Here is an 18,801-nt window from a genome sequence, read left to right as displayed (position 1 = left end):
ACCGTGTATGCAGACAGGGGAGTCTTTGTTGTAGTAAATGTCCGCAGGCGCGAACTCACAGTAGGTGGCGGTATGATTGCGGTATTTGTGGTGTCGCAGAGCGCCCTGAGGCGCTGGCTGCGATGAAGTAAATCGGGGCGAAGTGCTGACGTCGACGCTCTCTGGACGAGTTCGGATGGCGAATGGAGATTACGACTCGGAGATAGTGAACACCGGGCCGTATCGACCAAGACGTCGGGCGAATTCTCAGGCCGCCCCGTCACACCGAATATGTAGTAGTAGTACACGTATCATGTAAGGGCTGAGGTGGGCAAGCCAGGTATGTACATACGTCAATCCTGGCAACGAGGCGAGCAGAGAAACCGGTGTTCAGAATGCCATGTGCCATTGCTCAAGGCACCATGGATAAAAGTCACTTGAGCCTCATCACCTGCCTGGCCGCGCGCACTACTGCCCCCCCGCCAATCACATTCCCCTGATCTACCACACCGATGACCGAGGCGTTCCTTTGGCGGCATCCAGCCCTCTGCCCTGAATCTTCACCGTCTACCCACTCACCATAGGCACAAGATGAAAAAATAGCCGAGACAGTTTGTATGTATGTATTGTTGCTTTGTCATGTACATCGTAATATGGTATCCCTCGCTATGCAAACAAGAAGAAGCAAAAACTCCGGTCTCAATGCAAATGTCCCGCATGCATGTAGTGTACAGTAATTGCCCTCGGCTCCCTGGTATTCTTACGATCTCTCCGCTTGGCATCAAAAGCATTCGCTATCGCTCGGCGCATATTTCTTCTTTCTCTGGTGCTGTAGTGGAATGCGCCATGGAATCCAACAGGCCTCTTTGTCGGTGAAGCTACCGTGCCAGAATGCGGTAGACCACCAGATATGATTTGTCCAATTTCAATCTGGAGTTTCTTGTTGCATGCTGAGGGCTGGCATTCTGCGCTGTAACGCTGTCGTGTGAACTTGACTTCCAGTGACATGTCCTCAGGCGAAGAGATGTAAACTCCCATTTCCGGGCAATCAGCGACTTTATTCGGCCAGCCGTATGCGCATGTATTGATTAAACATTACGCCAGTCTTGATTCCTCTCACACAAACGGCTTGGGCTCTTGCGCAAACGGCACAGAGTTGGCACTAGTTACGCTCTGCAGGCTCATCCTGGTATCCCTCTTGTAGTCTGCGCTTCCCGGCCTATATTGTTTTTGGAGACGCCCGCTGTTGCTCGAACTTCCAGAGTCCGTTCTGGTCTGAGCAGCAAACGGCCGCTGTGGGAGTCCCATTCCCTGCTTTTCGAACAGTGCTTCCTGGCTCATCGGCACCTGGCTCATCGGTGTCTGGTTCAGCACACTTTGTGGCTCTGGGCGCCGCTTTCGCTTGATGCAGCACCAATTGCGGTCGTATGGATAGGCCCAGAAGAGATAGCAGACTGTCCATATAACGGCGATGGTGGGTATGAGTCCGAGGCAGATGATGAGGGCGATGGCGGTTCCTGTGATTGCTGGGCCGTCACTGCTGGACCCTGCCAGAAGGCGTGCTTCAAGGTGGTTGATGGCAGGCATAGTGGATGTACTTTGTTCAACTGAGGCGGTCGATGTATTTTCTGGCGACAGGGAGGAGTGGTGTGTTAATGCGAACGAACAGTCACGGTGGGGGTTATGGTCAGATTGCTATAGAAACGACTGTACGGGAATGGGTGCACAACGTTCGAACAGCGAGGGGTGAAAGGCGGCAATCACCTGTGAAAGTGGATAGAAGTTGAAACACAAAGGTATTGCACTTGCCGATGAAGCGCTTTGTATGCGGGTCTCAAAGGAGCCCACTCTCGGAAACGTCATGGGGCATCGAGGGTGAACATGACGCATATAGCCATTATGCCGAGCCTTTTGACACTGTGGCGTTTACGTACTAACTATACGCTACTACGCGCGTGGTGTAGATCCAAGTCTTCCAAGTAGTAGTCCAGCTGTCGCCGAGCCCAACTCGTCATTCACTGAAGCCGCAGCAGTACTCTATCTCGACACCGTGCATTCCCTTCAAATGAGCGACGCAGCATTTACCTGCGCGCACGGAGTTGTTGTTGTTACAGAAATAGCGAGGATATAGGGGATTTCCCGTTGTCAGGCATGCCGCTACCCGCGTGCCGTACCAGCCGTGAGGCCAAAAACCTGAAGGATGGTGAGCGCCACAGGTGACCAGGTCATTGACGTATTGTGGCCTGTAGCGTAGCGTTAGCCCTGGTTTTCGCTACCGGACTCGGAAGACCCGGCGATGACAGCATGGATGCAGGGCCAGGCCCTGGCCAGAGAACATCAATCTGTGGGGAAAGGGTCTGCAGTGTGCGCACTCAGGCATCGAATCCCAGGCCAGCACAATCCGCCTCGACTCTCTTCCGAAGAGCCTCAAACGGTCGTTGCAGCCATAAAATGAAGGACCGTGTCTGCGTCGCGAACTTGTCAGACGGATGTGGGGCGGCCGTTCCAGCAATAGGCGAAACGCCTCTGCTGTCTAGACGCCGACACCCAAAGTCTGAGCCTGAGGCGAGGCTGAGTGTGTGTACGTACCTCCATGCTTTGCAATCGTCTTGGATATACTGCGTGAGTCGCTGCGCCATATTTCGCGCCTGCCCGCTTTACCCAAGTCAACAACTTCGACCTCTTTGAAGCTCTCGTCATCTGGGCTCGCGTCCTTGGCAGCCCGCAGAGTTGAATGGAAAAGGGCTTCTGTTTCGTGCCATGGCATGGTCGAGTCACTTTCGGCATGCACCAAGACCAGATTGAACCTTGAACAAGTTCCTAGGCTGTCGTCAGCGACGGAAAACTCGGCTCCGGCATCCTACGATAATGTGACTTGGCGAGACGAAGTGCACCACAGGAAATTGACTCAACTTACGCGCCATGGCCGCAAGTCGATCGTCGGTACGCCATGTACAGACCATTCTCTGCGCGAACCATTTCTGAAACGCAGGGAAAACCCTGATTGGCGCCAGCACTGGAACTACTCCGCCAATAGAGTACGATGAAAATGCATTGCCAGCATTGGTAAATGCTGCACACAAAATGAGACATGCAAATTCAATGCCCGAGTTAGCCGCGTAGCGGTGTGCGATACCAGACACCACTGCTGTTCCTAATGAATGACCAAGAAGCACGATTCGCTCTGGGGGTACGTGGCATTTGTTTAACGCCCAGTCTATAACTGCTTCTGCATCGTCCAGTAACCCGGATTCCGACGGCTCTCCCTTGGAGAGGCCGAAGCCGCGGTAGTCAAATGCCAGCACAAATATTTTGTCTGATGCACCGGCAGAGAAGGATCGATACTCGATTGTTCGACGCTCCTGCGCCAAGGTTGCAGAGTTGCCGTGAAAGTAGATGAGTAGCCTTGCTTCTGGGTCTTTGCATAGTGATTTCCAAGCTACTGTATCCTCTACTTTGCTGCCGGTCTTTTCTTCAGTGAAAGCAATTTCGTTCTTCGCATAAACACCGAGTGGTGCAATAAGCCATGCAAACAGTTCATGTTTGCCTTTGGTTGCAATGCGAAAGGGTACAACCTGGTTTTCTGCGTCCGTGAGTATATACCTTGCTGCTTAGCGCTGGCATGGGCATGTACAACATACTGAGGAATCCGGCTCTTTCCGGTTCAGTCAGCCATTTTCCAGGAAAGAAAGTGATGTTGTGAAGGTACAGCATTTCTATCTCTGTCAGCGTGAATCAGCTTCAGTTTGTGTCCCGTGCATCCTGACGTTTCTGCACCCATGGCAAGCAGCAAAGCAACGTGGCTGGTATCCATAGTAAGCTGATAAAGGACAATGTTGTTCCAATCGAATCGGTGATGCCCATGTCGGGGTTGTTTGTGGATGCAAGCGTAGGAGAGAAACGGATGAGGACATGGACGGGAAGCCTAGCGCGTGGCTTCCGCAGACCCATTGTGGCTTCCACTTCCAGATGTCAAGCCACAACAGCCATCAATTTACAGACTTGCCACAACCTTCATCATCGCCAAAATTACCGAATCAACAGAGACGGCAGGATATGGGTCGGAGATGGTATTAGTATTTTCTGCTGATGGAGACATGATAATTAGGCTGATGCTACACGTTATTCACAATTCAGTTGTAGGTTTACAACCCGCAAAAATATTGTACATTACACTTACACACTGATCACAAGGATAGAAATAACGTTAAATCACTGCCGGCTCTCATAAATCACCAGAAACTAACAAAGAACTCACGTATGTACTATCGTCTATTCTCTCATCAACTGTATCACAACCCTGCAATCCATTAGTTACTATAAAGGTCATCATTCAAACCAAGTCCCTTGTTCCCCCTCTTACGCCACTCAATCATCTCATACTGCTCAGCCGATTCCGGGCCACGAAACTCGGGATACAGAGACGGACGGCGCGCAATGTTAAGCTGTTGATCCGCTAGATTAACGATGCTCGTCGCACGGTGGATTACGCTATCCCTAGCCGTCCCGCGCTTCATAATCATCTCGGCTCGCTTGTACTCTTCAGATTTCAGAGCGTTTTGAGCGAACATGATTTCCTGGTTTCTGCTAGTAGTCGTGTAGCGCTTGGGCTCGGCTACTGGGACGTCCGTGAAGACTCGTGATTCACGGCCGTTGGCGCGCTGGATGTCTGTAGGGGAAGAGTAGAAGGAGGAGCCTGAGAAGTGATGGGCTGCAGGTACGGTGAGATGGGTGTTAGGCTCGTGCTCTACCCTAGGCGCTTTTGGCGAGACGCGGGGCGAATAGTCGGGGTAGTCATGAACTGTGTCGCCTCCAGCGACCGTGAAGGGGCGATTAGCTTCAGTCTCGACATACGGATTCCGCGCCGTAGCCGAAGGCTTGTTATCGCGCAATACCTTGCTCTTCATCTTTTCCCAAGTCGACAGCTTCGTGCTTTCCTCAACCTCAGCGGCACACACATGATCGGTCTCATGTGCGCCGCCCAGTTCGACATCCAACTTGGAGGGAGTGTTGCTTTGCGAGGACAACCTGTTGAGTGCCTCCCGCTCCTTGACCATTGCTGGAGTAATAGGCTTCAGCTCACCAGACTCCCACTTCTTAAGCTGCTTCTGCATGTTACGACAGTTCGGACATTTGTCTTTGCTACGTAAACAGAGCATGGCGGCAAGCATCACGATTAGCAGGACTGCTAGCAGAATTATGAATGCTAAAACCGCATAAGCGAAGGTGTCGTCGGTCTTCGGTACACTGGAAGCCGACTCGGGTGGGGCAGTTGAGACGGGTTGTATAGTGGTTGCAGAAGAGACCGGTGGGGTTGTCTGCAAGGCTGTAGATGTTGATGAAAGAGTAACTGTTGAAGGGATATCAGTCGTTGTCGTGGTTGCAGATGTAGACAAAAGAGTATGCTTTGAAGAGACATGTGTCGTTGTGGAGCTTGTAGGCATTGGTGAGAGTGTAACCGTTGAAGAGCCATCAGTCGTTGTGGATGCTACATTTGTTATTGAAGAAGCAGGATACGTGCTTGTGGTCCCAGGAACATCTGTTGCATATACAGTGGTGTGTTCAGTGACTGAAACTGTACTGTAAGCTGGATGTGAAAAGCCCTGCATTGTTACCTTGATCTTATTAAGTGATTTCGAGAGTATGATGATGTTTTTCCTATTCCTCAAAGGTATTGGATGCTGTTTTGCTATGGTTCTTTCAAAGTTAATATTGGCTTATGGAATTGTTGTGGCGAAATTATAAGTGAAGCCAGCCACGATCATTGTTGAATGTATCGTAGATAGACGCTTGACTTTGTGAGTACACCATGTGTGGAGCCAACGTGTAAAGGCATACTCTCAGCTCATAAATTGACCTTGGTGAAAGAATGTTATGTATACACACGATGTGTCTCAGACACATTGTGAAATGGGAAGATTCAGTGGATGATCTTAAAAAAATTATTTGATAGGGCCTCGAAAGAGCCAATCATTGTGTTCCAAAAGATTTCCCGTCGTCTTCGTAGGTTGTAAGAAAAGAAACCATCACCAGCTATAATTTCCAGATAGCAAGAGATCCGATCTAAACCCTTGATTCACCACCTACACTGAACCGTCACCCCTTACTGAATGTTGCCATGTGTCCGCTTCATATGTTCGTAGGTCTCTCGCCCTCTATCGAACGTCTCCATACATAACCAGCAAATGTGGATCCGGCATGATATGCGCTCCAGCAGTACACAACTATGATATGCTAGTCGTACGGGAATCCATTACAAGGGAAGATACAACTCGTCTTCGTGACATGATGATCTATGCAGCTTTCCATCCTACGCTCTCTACTTTCTTATGCCATGCTTTCGCACTTTCCCGACTAGCGCTCTTCCCCTGATCTGACGTCATTTGTTTACTGCTACTTTCGCCTAAACGAATGATTGGACTAGGCGAATAGCCAGACGCGCCAAAACCCTACCAACTTGGTTCGAAGTGATACAGTACAAGCAATAGTAAGATAACTATCAGTGAATAGACTCTATTCGAACTTAGACGAACTACTAGAGAGCATCTCTAACGATCTTGAAGTTTATATACTAGGTGCTGACTAGGAGAGGCTAAGGTAGACCCCACAAGACCCGGTGGGATGGTTTTTAACACTCTTCTAGATATCAAGCACAGGAGCGATTACAACCACTGCTATTAGCTATCTATCCTGACGAAAGCCTTTTTGAAGGACACTTTTTAATATTAGCGACACTTATAAGATCTCAATCGGGTATTTAACCTACATACAAACAACCACTGACCGAACATTGCTGGAGATCCTGTGAACTGCAAGCTAATGTCTAGTTTGTATAAGTAACGTATACAGTAGGTAAGGTTTTTTAATATCAAATTCATAGGATGAGAATGCATACCATCTCGTCGGCATGAGCTACACGGCAGTAATTTGCAGTTAACTAAGCTGATAATAAGCCTGTAAAACAAGGTATGAGAAATATAATTGTAAAGCGCATTGTATCTCTATAAGGTAAATCTTTTGGAGAAAGCTATAAATAGGACTAGAAAATATTGATTGTTTCAACAGCTCTAGTGCGGGGGAATCTGTAAGTTATGTATTATATAGAAAAACTTAAAACTGTCAAACTATATACACACTGCTTGTTAGAACAAAGAGTTAGTAAAATGAATTAATATCCATGCCTATGAGCTGGAAACCACCAATCGGATTTTATGAATTGTAAACTTTTCTATAACCCTGTACTCTAGTTAGCTTACGTTAGAATTCTCTACTGTGCTACATGCCTAAAGCTTTGTACTGTGTACTATGGAGACGCTAAAACGATAACCAGGTCCTTCTTCGGATAACCTATTGCAGAAAAATACTACGCTGTTCTTAATAATACTGAATCTATATAGTACAGCTCTTACTCTCTACCCTGGCCCGTGTCGTCCCCTTGCTAGTGGATCGACATACATCAATTCTGCAATGTAGCACAGTACAACCCTGTAATCTAGTCAGCTTTGATCAGGTCTTTGTCGGACTCATACGTAAGCCCGTTGTGGGGATTTTGATGGCAGCTCGTGCAGCGAAATGGGCGGACGCAAAGTTGTTGGCATTGGCCCTCACTTTGTCGTCAAGTATGGGCGTCAAGTTGATCCTATCGAGGGCACTATGTTGTTCCTAGCACGATCAACGCAGATCTCAGTTCCACGGGTCTACGCGTTTTTCAAAACCCCGCACAGAATACTACCTACATTGTCATGGAACGTATCAAAGGGCACAGTCTAGATCTGGAGTGGTCTCGAATGGACGTTGCAACGAAAGACGCTGTTGCCACCCAGCTTCGGAACACTTTCAGAGATATGCGAAAGCTGTCTTCTCCTGGTGGATACTGCGGCGTCGACAATGGAGGATTACCGGACGGTATTTTTTGGACAAGCGATCCATCGAAACCGTTCGCCGGACCATTTGACTCCGAAACAGAACTCGATGAAGCCATGGTTCTCAAGTACACACAACATGGCCTCTAGAAGTATAAAGCAAGTTACTACACTCGTGCGTTTGCTAGTGTCCATCGAAACCACGAGCCCATCTTCACACATGCGGACTTTTAGCGGAAGAATAGTGTTGCCCGCGATCGAACAGCACAGTTGAACGGTGCAAATCCTGAGTTGGTCATCATAGACTGGGAGTTTGCCGGCTGGTATCTGAGCCACTGGGAATATGCTCGAGCTATCTTTGCTTGCGGACGATGGGATGATGATTGGTATGATTGGGTGAACAATATCCTGGAGCCCTATCGTAATGAGTATATATGGATGGAAAAGCTACTTAGAGAGCTGTGGTCGTGATCCATGTTCGCTCAAAACCATCAAATGCGCTTCCAGGTGGGTCATGTCAACACAATTGGATACCGCATCATAGGGTGAAACGGCTTGCAGGTTGTGGATGGTATAAGTTCCGTAACTAATTCGAAATGTGGTCAAAAGTCCCTTGGACAGCAGTAAGATTCTCCACTCCACACACTAGAAGCCCATTAACTTGCTCGAAGGGACTGTAAGCTAGCCTTACTGTGGGATGAATGAGTGAGGTTGCTATATCACCACTGAAATCACTGTCCGTTGATGTATAATACCTTGTTGAACACGCGATACATGATTTAGGCGCCCATCATGCTATACTAAGAGAAATTTGTTTAACATCTTCCTTTTTGCTACTTGTTGGACTTTTTGGAAAATCGTCTAGTAAATGGTTCTTTTGTAAAAGAGGCTTTACGTTTTTTTGGCAACCAATTCATTCAGACATTAGGTTATTTTGATTTTCATTGCAAGAATAAGATAATCTTTTTCTAAGAAGAAAGCAATCTCATCACTTTTCGCCGTTGCGCAACATTTTGTTCTCTCGACTTAAGTGCTTTTGATAGAACGGTTGCATGCCACAATACGCTGCGGTTGAGACTTCTTCAGAAAACGATCAAATCTGTTAACATTTCATCAATTATAAGGCCAAGCAGTACAAAACTGGCGTAGACTAGTCGTATGCGAATCCCTTATAAGAGAAGGTTTTGTTCATTTTCGTGACATGACAATCCATGAACCTTTCCATCCCATGCTCTCTACGTCCTCATGCCGTGCCCTCGCACTTTCTCGACTAGTCCTTCGCTCTTCCCTTGACCCAATGTCGTTTGTTTACTGCTGTCGCCTAAGCAGCAACTTAAAGGCATTGCTCCCTCGCTGCATCTCGACCACTCTTTCACACTTGGACAACACCCACACAACCAGCCTATAGATCTAAAACGCAGATCTCAACTTCGGCAGTACACCCACATATCATTCTGTCAACTACACATTTACAGCAAACCATGAATAAGTCGGTTCAACTGTGAAGAGCGATCTCAGTGGGCACGCATAAAATTCTGTGAGTGTTTGGTAGACATCCCGAGGTTGCAGATCCGAGCTGATATAAGAAACTCGAAGATCCATATGGTTCATCGCGTTGTTACCGGTATTACTATCTCGACTAGCACTTCGGAGCCTATTTCTCATCATCGCTCGCATTTTTTCATAATATCATCACTCACCAAATTCATCAAACTCACCAAGCTCACCAAACCCACCAATATCGGCCTTGATGTGATCCCGAAATCATTCATTGTATTTAACGACTCCAATCCAGCACCTTGCAAGCAACCCGAAAATCAACTTGTAAGGCTGCCACATACACCATAACGTGAACGAAATACCCAGGCATACACCATGACCATCTGGCCCTTCAACCTTATGGACGAACCCGAGGTCACTGGATTCGACCGTGAAGAGCGACGTTTTTGGGCACGCACAGAAGGCTGTGAGTACTTGACACATGTTCTAAGACAGTAGATCAGGGCTAAAATTAGAAATAGAAACTATAGGCTTCAGGGTCATGAATTCGATCGTCGCTGTCGTTGCCCTCATCCTTCTGTACACTGTGCCGAATCAGACTGCCGCACAGACAATGTCCACTATCAATCGAGACATTCAGCAACTGAACCATAGCCTCAAGGTTACTACCTAGTTCAAGGTTCTCGAAGTTCTTAAATATTCGTTGAACGACCACATACGCATGCGCAAGGAGCTTGAGTTGTTGGGGAGGACAAGAACAACTAGGCTCTAGTGACCAGGGACTGGCGAGTATTTGAATAGGTTATTCGTCAGGGCGGTTTGTCATGGGGGCGGCCAATTTCAGCGTGAGAGATTTGAGTAGAGTGTTGAAGATGTATCCAGGGGATGAGGTAGAGAGAGGTTTTAACACTAGCACGTGACCTATTCATGAGGTGTAGTAGCGCCTTGGCGGATATCCTATACTTAGTCCAATTGCTCAGCAGCTCCATCAGATCTCTCACTGTACTATTACTGTTTTGATTATCTTTCTGCTGCTTTTCTTGCTTTTGGCGTTGCACCGTAGCATCTAATAGCTGCTCTTTCGATCTGCATTGCGCAGTGCTACCCCAAACGCATTGCGCGATCGTTTCGAACCCGCGGCACCATCGAGGTCCAGCCCGGAAAACAGCCCAAAGCAGGCCCTATCAGAATCATAGCCAAAAGGAAAATTGTCTATAGTGTAACCTATCGACCATTGCGAGTTGATAGCACCTAGCACTCACGAACGCACTCACAACTCCATGCCGCCTATCAGTTCGCGAAGAATTGAAGGAGCTGAGCATCGACCTACAACTCGACCTACACGATCTACGAGCACCGTAATCGAGTAGCCCTGGACGCCGGCATACCCACGCGTCCTCGGTTTCATCGACTACGCCATCGAATTGTGTAAACAAACTGGCCGCGCGAAAAGGCAGACGCGGCACCGCCAGGGACTAGACGGCAATGACACCACATGGATTGGAGATTCGTCACCGGTCAATACATCCTCAGCGTCTTCGACACCGTCGTTTCCTACACCCAAAAAAAAGCATAATGCCACGTCATCGACCGACGAACAACCACTCTCATTAATTGTATAGTAACCATTCCACTGTTCTTCTTCTTGAGTTATGCGCTGATCCACAAACAGGTATCCTATTAGCAGTCCGAATATAGTCAACCATGGTTCAGGAGGCAAAATCTCTCTTGTTTCCCCAGGACACCAACCCATAGATCTTTCTATCCCGCTCTCTTTCCTATCTAATCTTGCGCTCTCTCACTTCTCATTCTGTCCTCTCGCGGTTTCTTGACCTGCAGCTTCCATCATCCGCTCCTTCCTCGATTGACTTCACCATCCGCCCCTCCCTCGATTTAACGTCACGTACTTGCTGCTAGCAAAATGACTCAAAAGTATCCCAACCGGCGTGCTTCCACCGACTCCACTCCACCACCTTACAAGCAGCCCAAAGGTGAACGTGCAAGCCCATCACACACATCTCAACACACCAAGGCATACACCATGTGGCCCTTCAACCCCGTGCCCATGAACGAACCCGAGGCAACTCAGTTCGACCGTGAACAGCGGCGTTTCTCGTCACGTACAGACTTGTGTGAGTACTTGACACATGTCCCAAGGCAGCAGATCAGAGCTAACATTAGAAACTATAGGCTTCAAGATCCTGAATTTTATCGTCACTATCGTTGCCCTTATTCTTCTATACAATGTGCCGAACCAAACTGCCGCAAGCACAATTTCCAACATCAATCGAGACATCCTGCAACTCAACCTAACCATTGGGGATATGAGGGAAGCCGTTGCACGACATGAGTTCCGCCTTTACTTGAACAAGGAAGAGTCTATATCCCATATCATGGAGATTCGACGCAACAAGTGGGAGCTTGATAGCTTAATTTCCACCGTCGGACAGCACATGGAGCAGCTTGATTCGCTCACTACCATCGCCCAAGACAGCAAAGGAAAGTTTCGAGACCTAGTGTCAGATGCTCAACATCAGTATACAGATATTCAAGTTCTCAAATCCAAGCTTGATTCGCTCACTACCATCGTCCAAAACAGCAAAGGAAAGTTTCGAGACTTAGTGTCAGATGCTCAAGTTCTCAAATCCAAGCTTGATTCGCTCACTACCATCGTCCAAGACAACAAAAGAAAGTTTCGACAGCTTGACACCGCCAAGGACGAATTGGAGATGCTTCATTCAGACATCCGAGTCATCAACGCCAGACTTTATTCGTTAACTACCAACCGCAAAGCTATCCAGGCTTATCAGAAGTTGTCTTCCGATGGCCCATATACACGTGATGAGCTCTAATCATCGAGGGAAGGTCCAGAGACTGGCGAGTGTTGGAGCGAGTCATACATAGGGGCGGTTCGTTATGGTAGTGACCTAGTGATAAGAAGAATATCCCATATCGAGAAGCAGATCAAGGAAGGTGAGCCAAAGGGCACAGCATATCGGTGGATATCCTGTAGTAGTAGTTAGCCCAGCTGCTTAGCAGCTCCTCCAAATCCATCATCATACTACTACTGTTTTGAATACCTGTCTGTTCCTACTGCTTTTCTTGGTTCCGGCATTTCACAGTAACACCGCTTACGAGCTGCTAGGATTATCTTATGATAATCGTTTGAGCTACTTGGTCTCTCCCTGTGTTATGCAATACTATGTTATGCATCACACGATTGAGCTCACTGCTCTTGGTAGCAATTCAAAATGCCTCCTATAGGATTCGCAGAACGCTGCAAGCACACACGAGACGGGCCACTGCCCCAAGCACCGCCATCGCACTAGACCTGATTTGGAAACCATGATGGCCAAGACATAAGGCCCCAGAGTAGCGTCGGGGTAGTGGCTTTGGCAAAACGCGGTAATATTACTGAATCCGGAAAAGAATGTACAGGAAAAAGACACAGCATTGATGGGGAGCAGAGCTGAACATGGTGGCTTGCTTGTTGCAATGTGTTTGCTATTCTGATGTATGGTTGGGGCCAAAAAGCAGCCTATTGCATCACTGGGTGACCATGCAGTTCGCTTTCTTGGCAAGGATAGATATGTATAAGAAGATGGAGTAATTTCTTGATGTGTTCTATCATCTACCTTCATACCTTCTTTCTTTTCAAAGACTAAGTACATCATGAAAGCGTACGCACGGTATGCAGCAGCAATTGCTGCCATGTTGCCGCTGGGCCACGGCTCCCCTTTGAATGCAAGAGGGAATACCAGCATGGTTTATGATTTCTCCCAAGTAGGTCTCATCTGCTAGCGTCAAAATCGATGGCGACTTACACATACACAGTTGACCGCGAGCCCATCGCTTGCTTGGTCCCCATGTTATAACAACTTGTATGAGCATTCTGATCTTTCGAGAAGAACAAAGGCCAATTAACATTGCCAGTACTTGTGCCTTGCTAGAAGTACCACGCGATTACGCCAACAAAACCGCCGGCACCCTCAACATCGCCATCATCAAGAAACCCGGCCCAACACCCAACGCACAAGAAGTCCTCGTTAATCCTGGCGGCCCTGGCGGCTCATCCGTCAGTATGATTCTCTCCAGCTCCGCCGCAATTGAAGCCAAAATCGGAACCGACTACTCTCTCGTAGGCATCGACCCCCGCGGCATAAATAACAGCGAACCATCCAGCGACTGTTTCCCCGGCTACCCCTTCCAAACCCGCAATGCCATCCTCGAGGAACCCCTAGGTCTCGCAGACATAACCTCTGAAAAAGCACTGAAAACTCACCACCAATCCCTCCTCGGTTACGGAAAATGGTGCTCAGACATGTATGCTGTAAACGGCACCGCACAATACGCCAGCACCGTCGCCACAGCTCAAGATATGCAACATTACATCCAGCTCCGCGCCACCGACATGGGAAAGTCTGGCGAGGAAGCAAAACTCTGGTACTACGGCATAAGCTACGGCTCCATCCTCGGTTCTACATTCGCCAGTCTCTACCCAGAGCGTGTGGGCCGCATGATCATCGACGGCGTCCTCGACCTCGCCGATTACTACGATGGCGGGTGGGAAACCGCCACAGACGACAGCGACAAAGCCGCAGGCTACTTCTTCCAGCAATGTTTCGACGCAGGCCCCGCACTCTGTTTGTTCCATCAAAACGCCTCGTCTCCGCAGGCCATCCAAGATCGGTACGAAGCCCTGCTTGAGGATCTAAAGGTGAACCCTTTTGCGGTTGCGCAGGCGATTCCTGATCTAGAAAATCCGCTGACGGTTCCTGGAGCGCTGGCCCCGACACCGTATGTGTTGCAGTGGACAGATATCACAAGCCAGTTCTTCGCTACACTATACTATCTCAACCCCGCCTTCGTAGTACTAATGGACTACTGGCTTCTCGCTTTGCAGAACCGCGACGTAGCAATCTTATCCAGCATCACGCTCAAAGCGCAGATCAACAATTTTAGTCCGAGCTTCGATGAGCGGATGGGGAGAGTGCTGGTGGTGTGTCTAGATTCGGATGGGCGGTCGAATTATACGGAGTTTGAAGCGTACAGGGGGTTTGTGGAGGGAATGCATGAGGATAGTAGGTATGGTGGCCTGCATGTTGCGGCGCTGAGTGGACCGGTGTGCAGCCAGATGCGGGTGAAGGCGCCTGAGAGCCAGCGGTTTGATGGGGTGCCGAGGGTGAATGAGACACATACGCCTATCCTGTTCGTATCGTCGGTTGCGGATCCTGTTACGCCTTTGTCGGCGGCGAGGAAGATGAACGAGCAGTTTCCTGGTTCGGTTCTGCTGGTGTTTGATAACGTTGGTGTAAGTTCTCCCTTCACTCGAGATTTGTTTTTTTTGGACACTGACTGACTGGTCTTCACAGCATACTGCACACTTCCAGTCAATCGCGTGTGTCTCTGAACACGAAAAGCGATATATGCGTGACGGAACCCTTCCGCCTACGGATACGGTATGCGAGGTTGAAGAGCCCAATCCATGGATTGCTTTTGCAAAGCTGTCCAATGTCACTGGAGCTGCGCCATTATGAACTTAGTACCATAACAATGATGAGAGTGCTCTTATCAATGCTGCTGATCAATCAAAAAGATACATCGGCATCGGATCCAAGAGATAGACAACCTGCATGCAACGAGCAGGATTTAGATAGAGTTGTATACAGGGATAATACATGACTACGTTCTGTTACACATGTTCCAACATTACCCATCTTTCCTTTCGGCATCAATCGATATCATGTGCTCACATATTCCATAACCAATGCCGTATTTACCCCAGAGTTATAGACCAGCTCCTCAACCGAGACGACCCTTGCCACCTCCATACTTTCCTTCTGGCCCCTCAAGATGAGCATCCAACACAGCTGAAGTACCGCTCAACACCGACTTGATAGCTTCCGGGAGAAGCTTGCCCAGCTCGTCAGCTGTGCTCGCGTGCGCAGCCCATATCTCGCCACCGCTCGCCGCCTTGGCGATACCAGAGTAATCCGGCGTGGGCGCAAAGCTAATGTTGAGCTCTTCATTGCTGACTTTAGAGCCTTCGCCGTCTGGGTGAACGAGCAACATGGAACGGCGTGGGGCATTCCAGCCCTTATTGTTGAGCACGATGGTGAGGATAGGAATCTTGTAGCGCTGCGAGATCCAGTAGACGGAACCTGGTACCGAGAAGAGATATGTGCCGTCACCAACAATTTGGCATACAAATTTTTTCTTGCCTTCATAGTCGGTCGCGAGCTTGATACCCAGAGCACCACCGCCAGACCATCCAAGACCTCCACCGCCACAGTTTATCCATGACCCGGGCAACGTCGCTTGTATCTGGTCCGCGACAAAGCCGGTTTGGGTAACAGCCTCAATGGCCCAAATGGTATCTTCTGGGCATTGCTTCTTCAGCTGTGAGCAAAGGTAAGATGTGCTATAGTGGCCCTTGTCGTCGACCTTGGCTTCGTTAGCGATGCCTTCGAGTTTCTTCTTGTATGACTCTTGCAGGGCTGACCATCGCTGGTCAAAGAGCTGACTGGTGAGTTGATCCTTGAGAGACGACTCTAGGTACTCGTTCAGCTGGTTTAGCGACGTATATGAATCGGCTTGGTAGCGTTGGATGGCATTAAGATAAAAGACAGGCATCTGCTGCTTGAGCGGATCAACGTCAACATGGAAGATCCTCGCATCTTCTTTGGGGTGGCATTGTGTGTTGATCCATGGTACATCGCAGTCAAGGACTAGAATGACATCGGCTGTTTTGATGGCCGGATCGTTACCGTAGCGCAGGCCCAGCCACGCCGGGTGGTTTGCTGGGAAACACATGTCACTGCCTCCTGTATCCAACACGCGGATGCCTTTGACATTGTCTGCCAACCGAACGAGCTCCTTCACTGCTTCATGGTTTCTGCCAGAGTAGCCAGTCACGATAAGAGGTTCCTGGGCCTTGACCAGAGCTTCGGCGATTGCCTTGACGCCTTTGGGAGGAAGTGCAGCTGGCTCAACGGGTGCCCAGTAGTCTTTTTGCAGCTTGTATGGGGTCAGATCCTCCTCCATAGGCTCGCGCGCACCATAAAGGTAGACTGGCCCCTTTGGATCGCTCATGGCAAAGGACAAGGCGCGGTTGACCATTTGCTATGCAGTTGTTAGCGTTTCCTCATTACATGTCGCCGTCTAGCACACCTTGACGTTCTTTCCGGACTTGATCTCGCCCGTGTATCTGCAGTATTGCTCGACAATCTGTTTTTGGTCTGGCACATCCTGGATCCAGTGGATGTACTCGGTCCTGCTCCCGCGCATCTCGCCCTCAATGGTAAACGGGGACAGACCAGCGAAGATGAGAACAGGTGCGCGCCCACACGAGGCATTATGCACGGCAGCTCCAAGACCTTGTGTTCCAACATCAACGTGCACAATAACACATTGGGGTTTGCCCGTCAACCTAGCATATCCATCGGCCATGGACAGAGCAACCATCTAACCATATCAGTCATTGTGTAACGTTGGCTGCATGTGAGCTACTTACCTCATTTGGGCACGTGATGATTTTGGGGAATTGACCCTTGGCTTCATTCTGGCCTTTGACAATGGCCTCGATAATCGAAGGATGGTCCGATCCGAGGTTGACAAAGACATGGCTGACGCCATACTCCCAAAGGGCTTCAAAAAATGCAAAAGACGCAGTGTATCTGGACAAGTTTAGAGGGCGTTTTATGCAGTATCGAGATAGTCTATACTTACACCATGGTGTCTGATAATTTTCTGGAGAAAGTTGGAGGAGGGGCATCGCATCCCCGCGACGGCCATGTTTAACAACAGCTGGTTGCCCCACAGGCGCGGGGAAGCTGCGATCGCGGCAACGGTTGTCGGATGACATCAGTCGTCGGGCCGGGGATTTTTCGTCGAAAGTTGATACTGTTTCAACCTCTTATCTTCAACAAGGCGCTACATGTGCAAACCAGAAGGACTATCTTCACCCCAAGCACACCTCACTTGCGCCGAACGTTACGTATCCGTACTGCGGGGCGGCACGCTTCCGCTCTTCGGAACACCTTAGATGATCAACACACTCATAGAGCTACGACACTACGAATGCCGATCAAAGCCACGCAACACCGTCTCAGAGATTTGTAGACTTTCGCGTTTCGTAACATGGCTGAGTATGATTCTGCGCGAGTGTCATGTTGCACAAATGTCCAAACGAAACCCGTTTCAAACCCAAGTATGTATTTGTACGCTATCAGGGTAAGCATCTAAAAGCTCAAAACACCCATTGCTTAGTTCTTCTTACTCAATCTTTCAATTCCCTCCAAAAGCCACCATGTTTGTCAAGTCGACCTCTGTCGCTGTCTTTTTTCCATTCTCCGCGCTTGCCTATAGTGCAACATGCTCGAACTACCACACAGCCAACCATCTCCTTCGTCCCATTTGTAGAGGGCCTCCAGACGTCTATATAGTCGAGCCCACCAATGGCAAAGGCTTGGGTGTCTTCGCCATGCGCGATCTTGATATTGGCGACATTGTCATGCGCGAATCGCCCGTCATTAGGATCAGCCGTTCCAAACTCACAAAGGGAAGCGAGAATCCTATGGCTGCTGTTGCAAAACTAGTCTACGACGAATTCAAAATGCTTTCGCCCAGCGCACAAGAGCAGGTCTTGGCGCTATCTTATTATGCCAACGGTACGGTGAACACGCAGTCAGAGACACTGGGGACCATATTCCGCACAAATGCGTACAATACCGGTGACAAGTTCAGCTTGTTCCCAAGAATCGCTCGCATCAACCATTCGTGTCGACCAAACACGAGCTACTACTGGAGCGAGAGGCTCAATAAGCACATTGTCTTTGCTAGCCGAAAGATCAAGGCTGGAGAAGAGTTCTCCGTCTCTTACATTTCGCTTTTGCTTGCGCAAGAGGACCGACAGAAGCTGCTCGATCAATATGGCTTCAAATGCCAGTGCGAGGCATGTGCTCAGAAGCGCACAGCCAGCGAGGCCAGCGACAACCGTCGCATCACTATCAAAAACGCTTTTGATAGGTTTGACAGCCAGCTACTTCTCGATCCCCCGAAGACCAAGGCCGAAGTAGAACATGCCCGCAAGAGCGCTGAAGTGAGCGTTCAGCTTGCCCAGCTTGTACAAGCAGAGGGCCTTGCCGACTACTACGCGAGAGCTTACCGCATCGTCGCCCTCAGCTTTGCCAAATTGGAAAACTGGCAATCTGCCACGGATTGGGCGAATAAGGCGTACAAACTACGACACATGGAGGATCCAGAATCGCCGTATACTATGGAAATGCACGAGTTGACGTCCACGTACATCTCGAAATGGCAGACCCAGCTCACGGGCCGGTCCTGAGCTGAATGTATTTTTTAGTCTATCATCCTACCAACGGATAGCGTTTACTATGCTCAATCCCGCTACTACCCAGCGGAGAGAACTAGGCGTCCCAGACCTGCGGCTCGCACATGC

At 49.1% G+C, this 18,801-nt stretch overlaps 10 protein-coding genes across 10 annotated transcripts; 6 read left to right on the top strand and 4 right to left on the bottom strand.

Moving 5' to 3' along the window:
- Positions 1-1,095: 1,095 nt before the first annotated feature.
- COCSADRAFT_28038 (uncharacterized protein) lies at positions 1,096-1,566 on the bottom strand (the record flags this gene model as incomplete). Its single annotated transcript, XM_007703361.1, has 1 exon — positions 1,096-1,566. The coding sequence occupies one exon, from the start codon at positions 1,564-1,566 to the stop codon at positions 1,096-1,098; it is 471 nt and encodes a 156-aa protein (XP_007701551.1).
- Positions 1,567-1,851: 285 nt separating this feature from the next.
- Positions 1,852-3,849, bottom strand: COCSADRAFT_222093 (uncharacterized protein). The gene is made up of 5 exons (XM_007703704.1): positions 3,747-3,849; positions 3,621-3,695; positions 2,897-3,562; positions 2,569-2,799; positions 1,852-2,222 (listed from the first exon to the last, which is right to left on the bottom strand). Exons 1-5 carry the CDS (start codon positions 3,841-3,843, stop codon positions 2,137-2,139), a joined length of 1,155 nt encoding a protein of 384 aa, XP_007701894.1. The 5' UTR covers positions 3,844-3,849; the 3' UTR covers positions 1,852-2,136.
- Positions 3,850-4,206: 357 nt separating this feature from the next.
- COCSADRAFT_38461 (uncharacterized protein) lies at positions 4,207-4,587 on the bottom strand. The gene has a single exon (XM_007703437.1). The coding sequence runs from the start codon at positions 4,548-4,550 to the stop codon at positions 4,290-4,292; it is 261 nt and encodes an 86-aa protein (XP_007701627.1). The 5' UTR covers positions 4,551-4,587; the 3' UTR covers positions 4,207-4,289.
- Positions 4,588-7,551: 2,964 nt separating this feature from the next.
- On the top strand, positions 7,552-7,991 carry COCSADRAFT_162129 (uncharacterized protein; the record flags this gene model as incomplete). Its single annotated transcript, XM_007703703.1, has 2 exons — positions 7,552-7,598; positions 7,646-7,991. 2 exons carry the CDS (start codon positions 7,552-7,554, stop codon positions 7,989-7,991), a joined length of 393 nt encoding a protein of 130 aa, XP_007701893.1.
- Positions 7,992-8,138: 147 nt separating this feature from the next.
- On the top strand, positions 8,139-8,312 carry COCSADRAFT_93736 (uncharacterized protein; the record flags this gene model as incomplete). Its single annotated transcript, XM_007703702.1, has 1 exon — positions 8,139-8,312. A coding segment is annotated over one exon (174 nt), but the record flags the coding sequence as incomplete, so codon positions are not given.
- A 1,404-nt stretch (positions 8,313-9,716) lies between these two features.
- On the top strand, positions 9,717-10,014 carry COCSADRAFT_162128 (uncharacterized protein; the record flags this gene model as incomplete). The annotated part of the gene is made up of 2 exons (XM_007703701.1): positions 9,717-9,807; positions 9,872-10,014. The coding sequence occupies 2 exons, from the start codon at positions 9,717-9,719 to the stop codon at positions 10,012-10,014; spliced, it is 234 nt and encodes a 77-aa protein (XP_007701891.1).
- Positions 10,015-11,382: 1,368 nt separating this feature from the next.
- On the top strand, positions 11,383-12,193 carry COCSADRAFT_94396 (uncharacterized protein; the record flags this gene model as incomplete). The annotated part of the gene is made up of 2 exons (XM_007703700.1): positions 11,383-11,473; positions 11,532-12,193. 2 exons carry the CDS (start codon positions 11,383-11,385, stop codon positions 12,191-12,193), a joined length of 753 nt encoding a protein of 250 aa, XP_007701890.1.
- Positions 12,194-13,052: 859 nt separating this feature from the next.
- Positions 13,053-14,878, top strand: COCSADRAFT_162126 (uncharacterized protein; the record flags this gene model as incomplete). The annotated part of the gene is made up of 4 exons (XM_007703699.1): positions 13,053-13,124; positions 13,176-13,222; positions 13,275-14,652; positions 14,714-14,878. 4 exons carry the CDS (start codon positions 13,053-13,055, stop codon positions 14,876-14,878), a joined length of 1,662 nt encoding a protein of 553 aa, XP_007701889.1.
- Positions 14,879-14,953: 75 nt separating this feature from the next.
- Positions 14,954-17,110, bottom strand: COCSADRAFT_38459 (uncharacterized protein). The gene is made up of 4 exons (XM_007703436.1): positions 17,070-17,110; positions 16,855-17,017; positions 16,512-16,805; positions 14,954-16,463 (listed from the first exon to the last, which is right to left on the bottom strand). Exons 1-4 carry the CDS (start codon positions 17,072-17,074, stop codon positions 15,144-15,146), a joined length of 1,782 nt encoding a protein of 593 aa, XP_007701626.1. The 5' UTR covers positions 17,075-17,110; the 3' UTR covers positions 14,954-15,143.
- Positions 17,111-17,260: 150 nt separating this feature from the next.
- On the top strand, positions 17,261-18,687 carry COCSADRAFT_342827 (uncharacterized protein; the record flags this gene model as incomplete). The annotated part of the gene is made up of 1 exon (XM_007703698.1): positions 17,261-18,687. Exon 1 carries the CDS (start codon positions 17,650-17,652, stop codon positions 18,685-18,687), a length of 1,038 nt encoding a protein of 345 aa, XP_007701888.1. The 5' UTR covers positions 17,261-17,649.
- Positions 18,688-18,801: the final 114 nt, after the last annotated feature.

This window comes from Bipolaris sorokiniana (genome assembly GCF_000338995.1).
Source record: "Bipolaris sorokiniana ND90Pr unplaced genomic scaffold COCSAscaffold_10, whole genome shotgun sequence".
Lineage (NCBI taxonomy): Eukaryota > Fungi > Ascomycota > Dothideomycetes > Pleosporales > Pleosporaceae > Bipolaris > Bipolaris sorokiniana.
Note: the sequence above shows the minus strand (reverse complement) of the source record. Positions and strands in the feature narration are given on the sequence as shown.

What these genes read in the sequence shown, in the direction of transcription:
- COCSADRAFT_222093 (XM_007703704.1), bottom strand. Translation starts at nt 3,843, where the DNA reads ATGGGCATCACCGATTCGATTGGAACAACATTGTCCTTTATCAGCTTA. An exon ending in TCGACTTGCGGCCATGGCGC is followed by an intron (nt 2,800 to 2,896) that starts GTAAGTTGAGTC and finishes ACGACAGCCTAG; the next exon opens with GAACTTGTTCAAGGTTCAAT. An exon ending in GACGATTGCAAAGCATGGAG is followed by an intron (nt 2,223 to 2,568) that starts GTACGTACACAC and finishes GCTACGCTACAG; the next exon opens with GCCACAATACGTCAATGACC.
- COCSADRAFT_38461 (XM_007703437.1), bottom strand. Translation starts at nt 4,550, where the DNA reads ATGTTCGCTCAAAACGCTCTGAAATCTGAAGAGTACAAGCGAGCCGAG.
- COCSADRAFT_38459 (XM_007703436.1), bottom strand. An exon ending in TCATCACGTGCCCAAATGAG is followed by an intron (nt 16,806 to 16,854) that starts GTAAGTAGCTCA and finishes TGATATGGTTAG; the next exon opens with ATGGTTGCTCTGTCCATGGC. An exon ending in AGTCCGGAAAGAACGTCAAG is followed by an intron (nt 16,464 to 16,511) that starts GTGTGCTAGACG and finishes ACAACTGCATAG; the next exon opens with CAAATGGTCAACCGCGCCTT.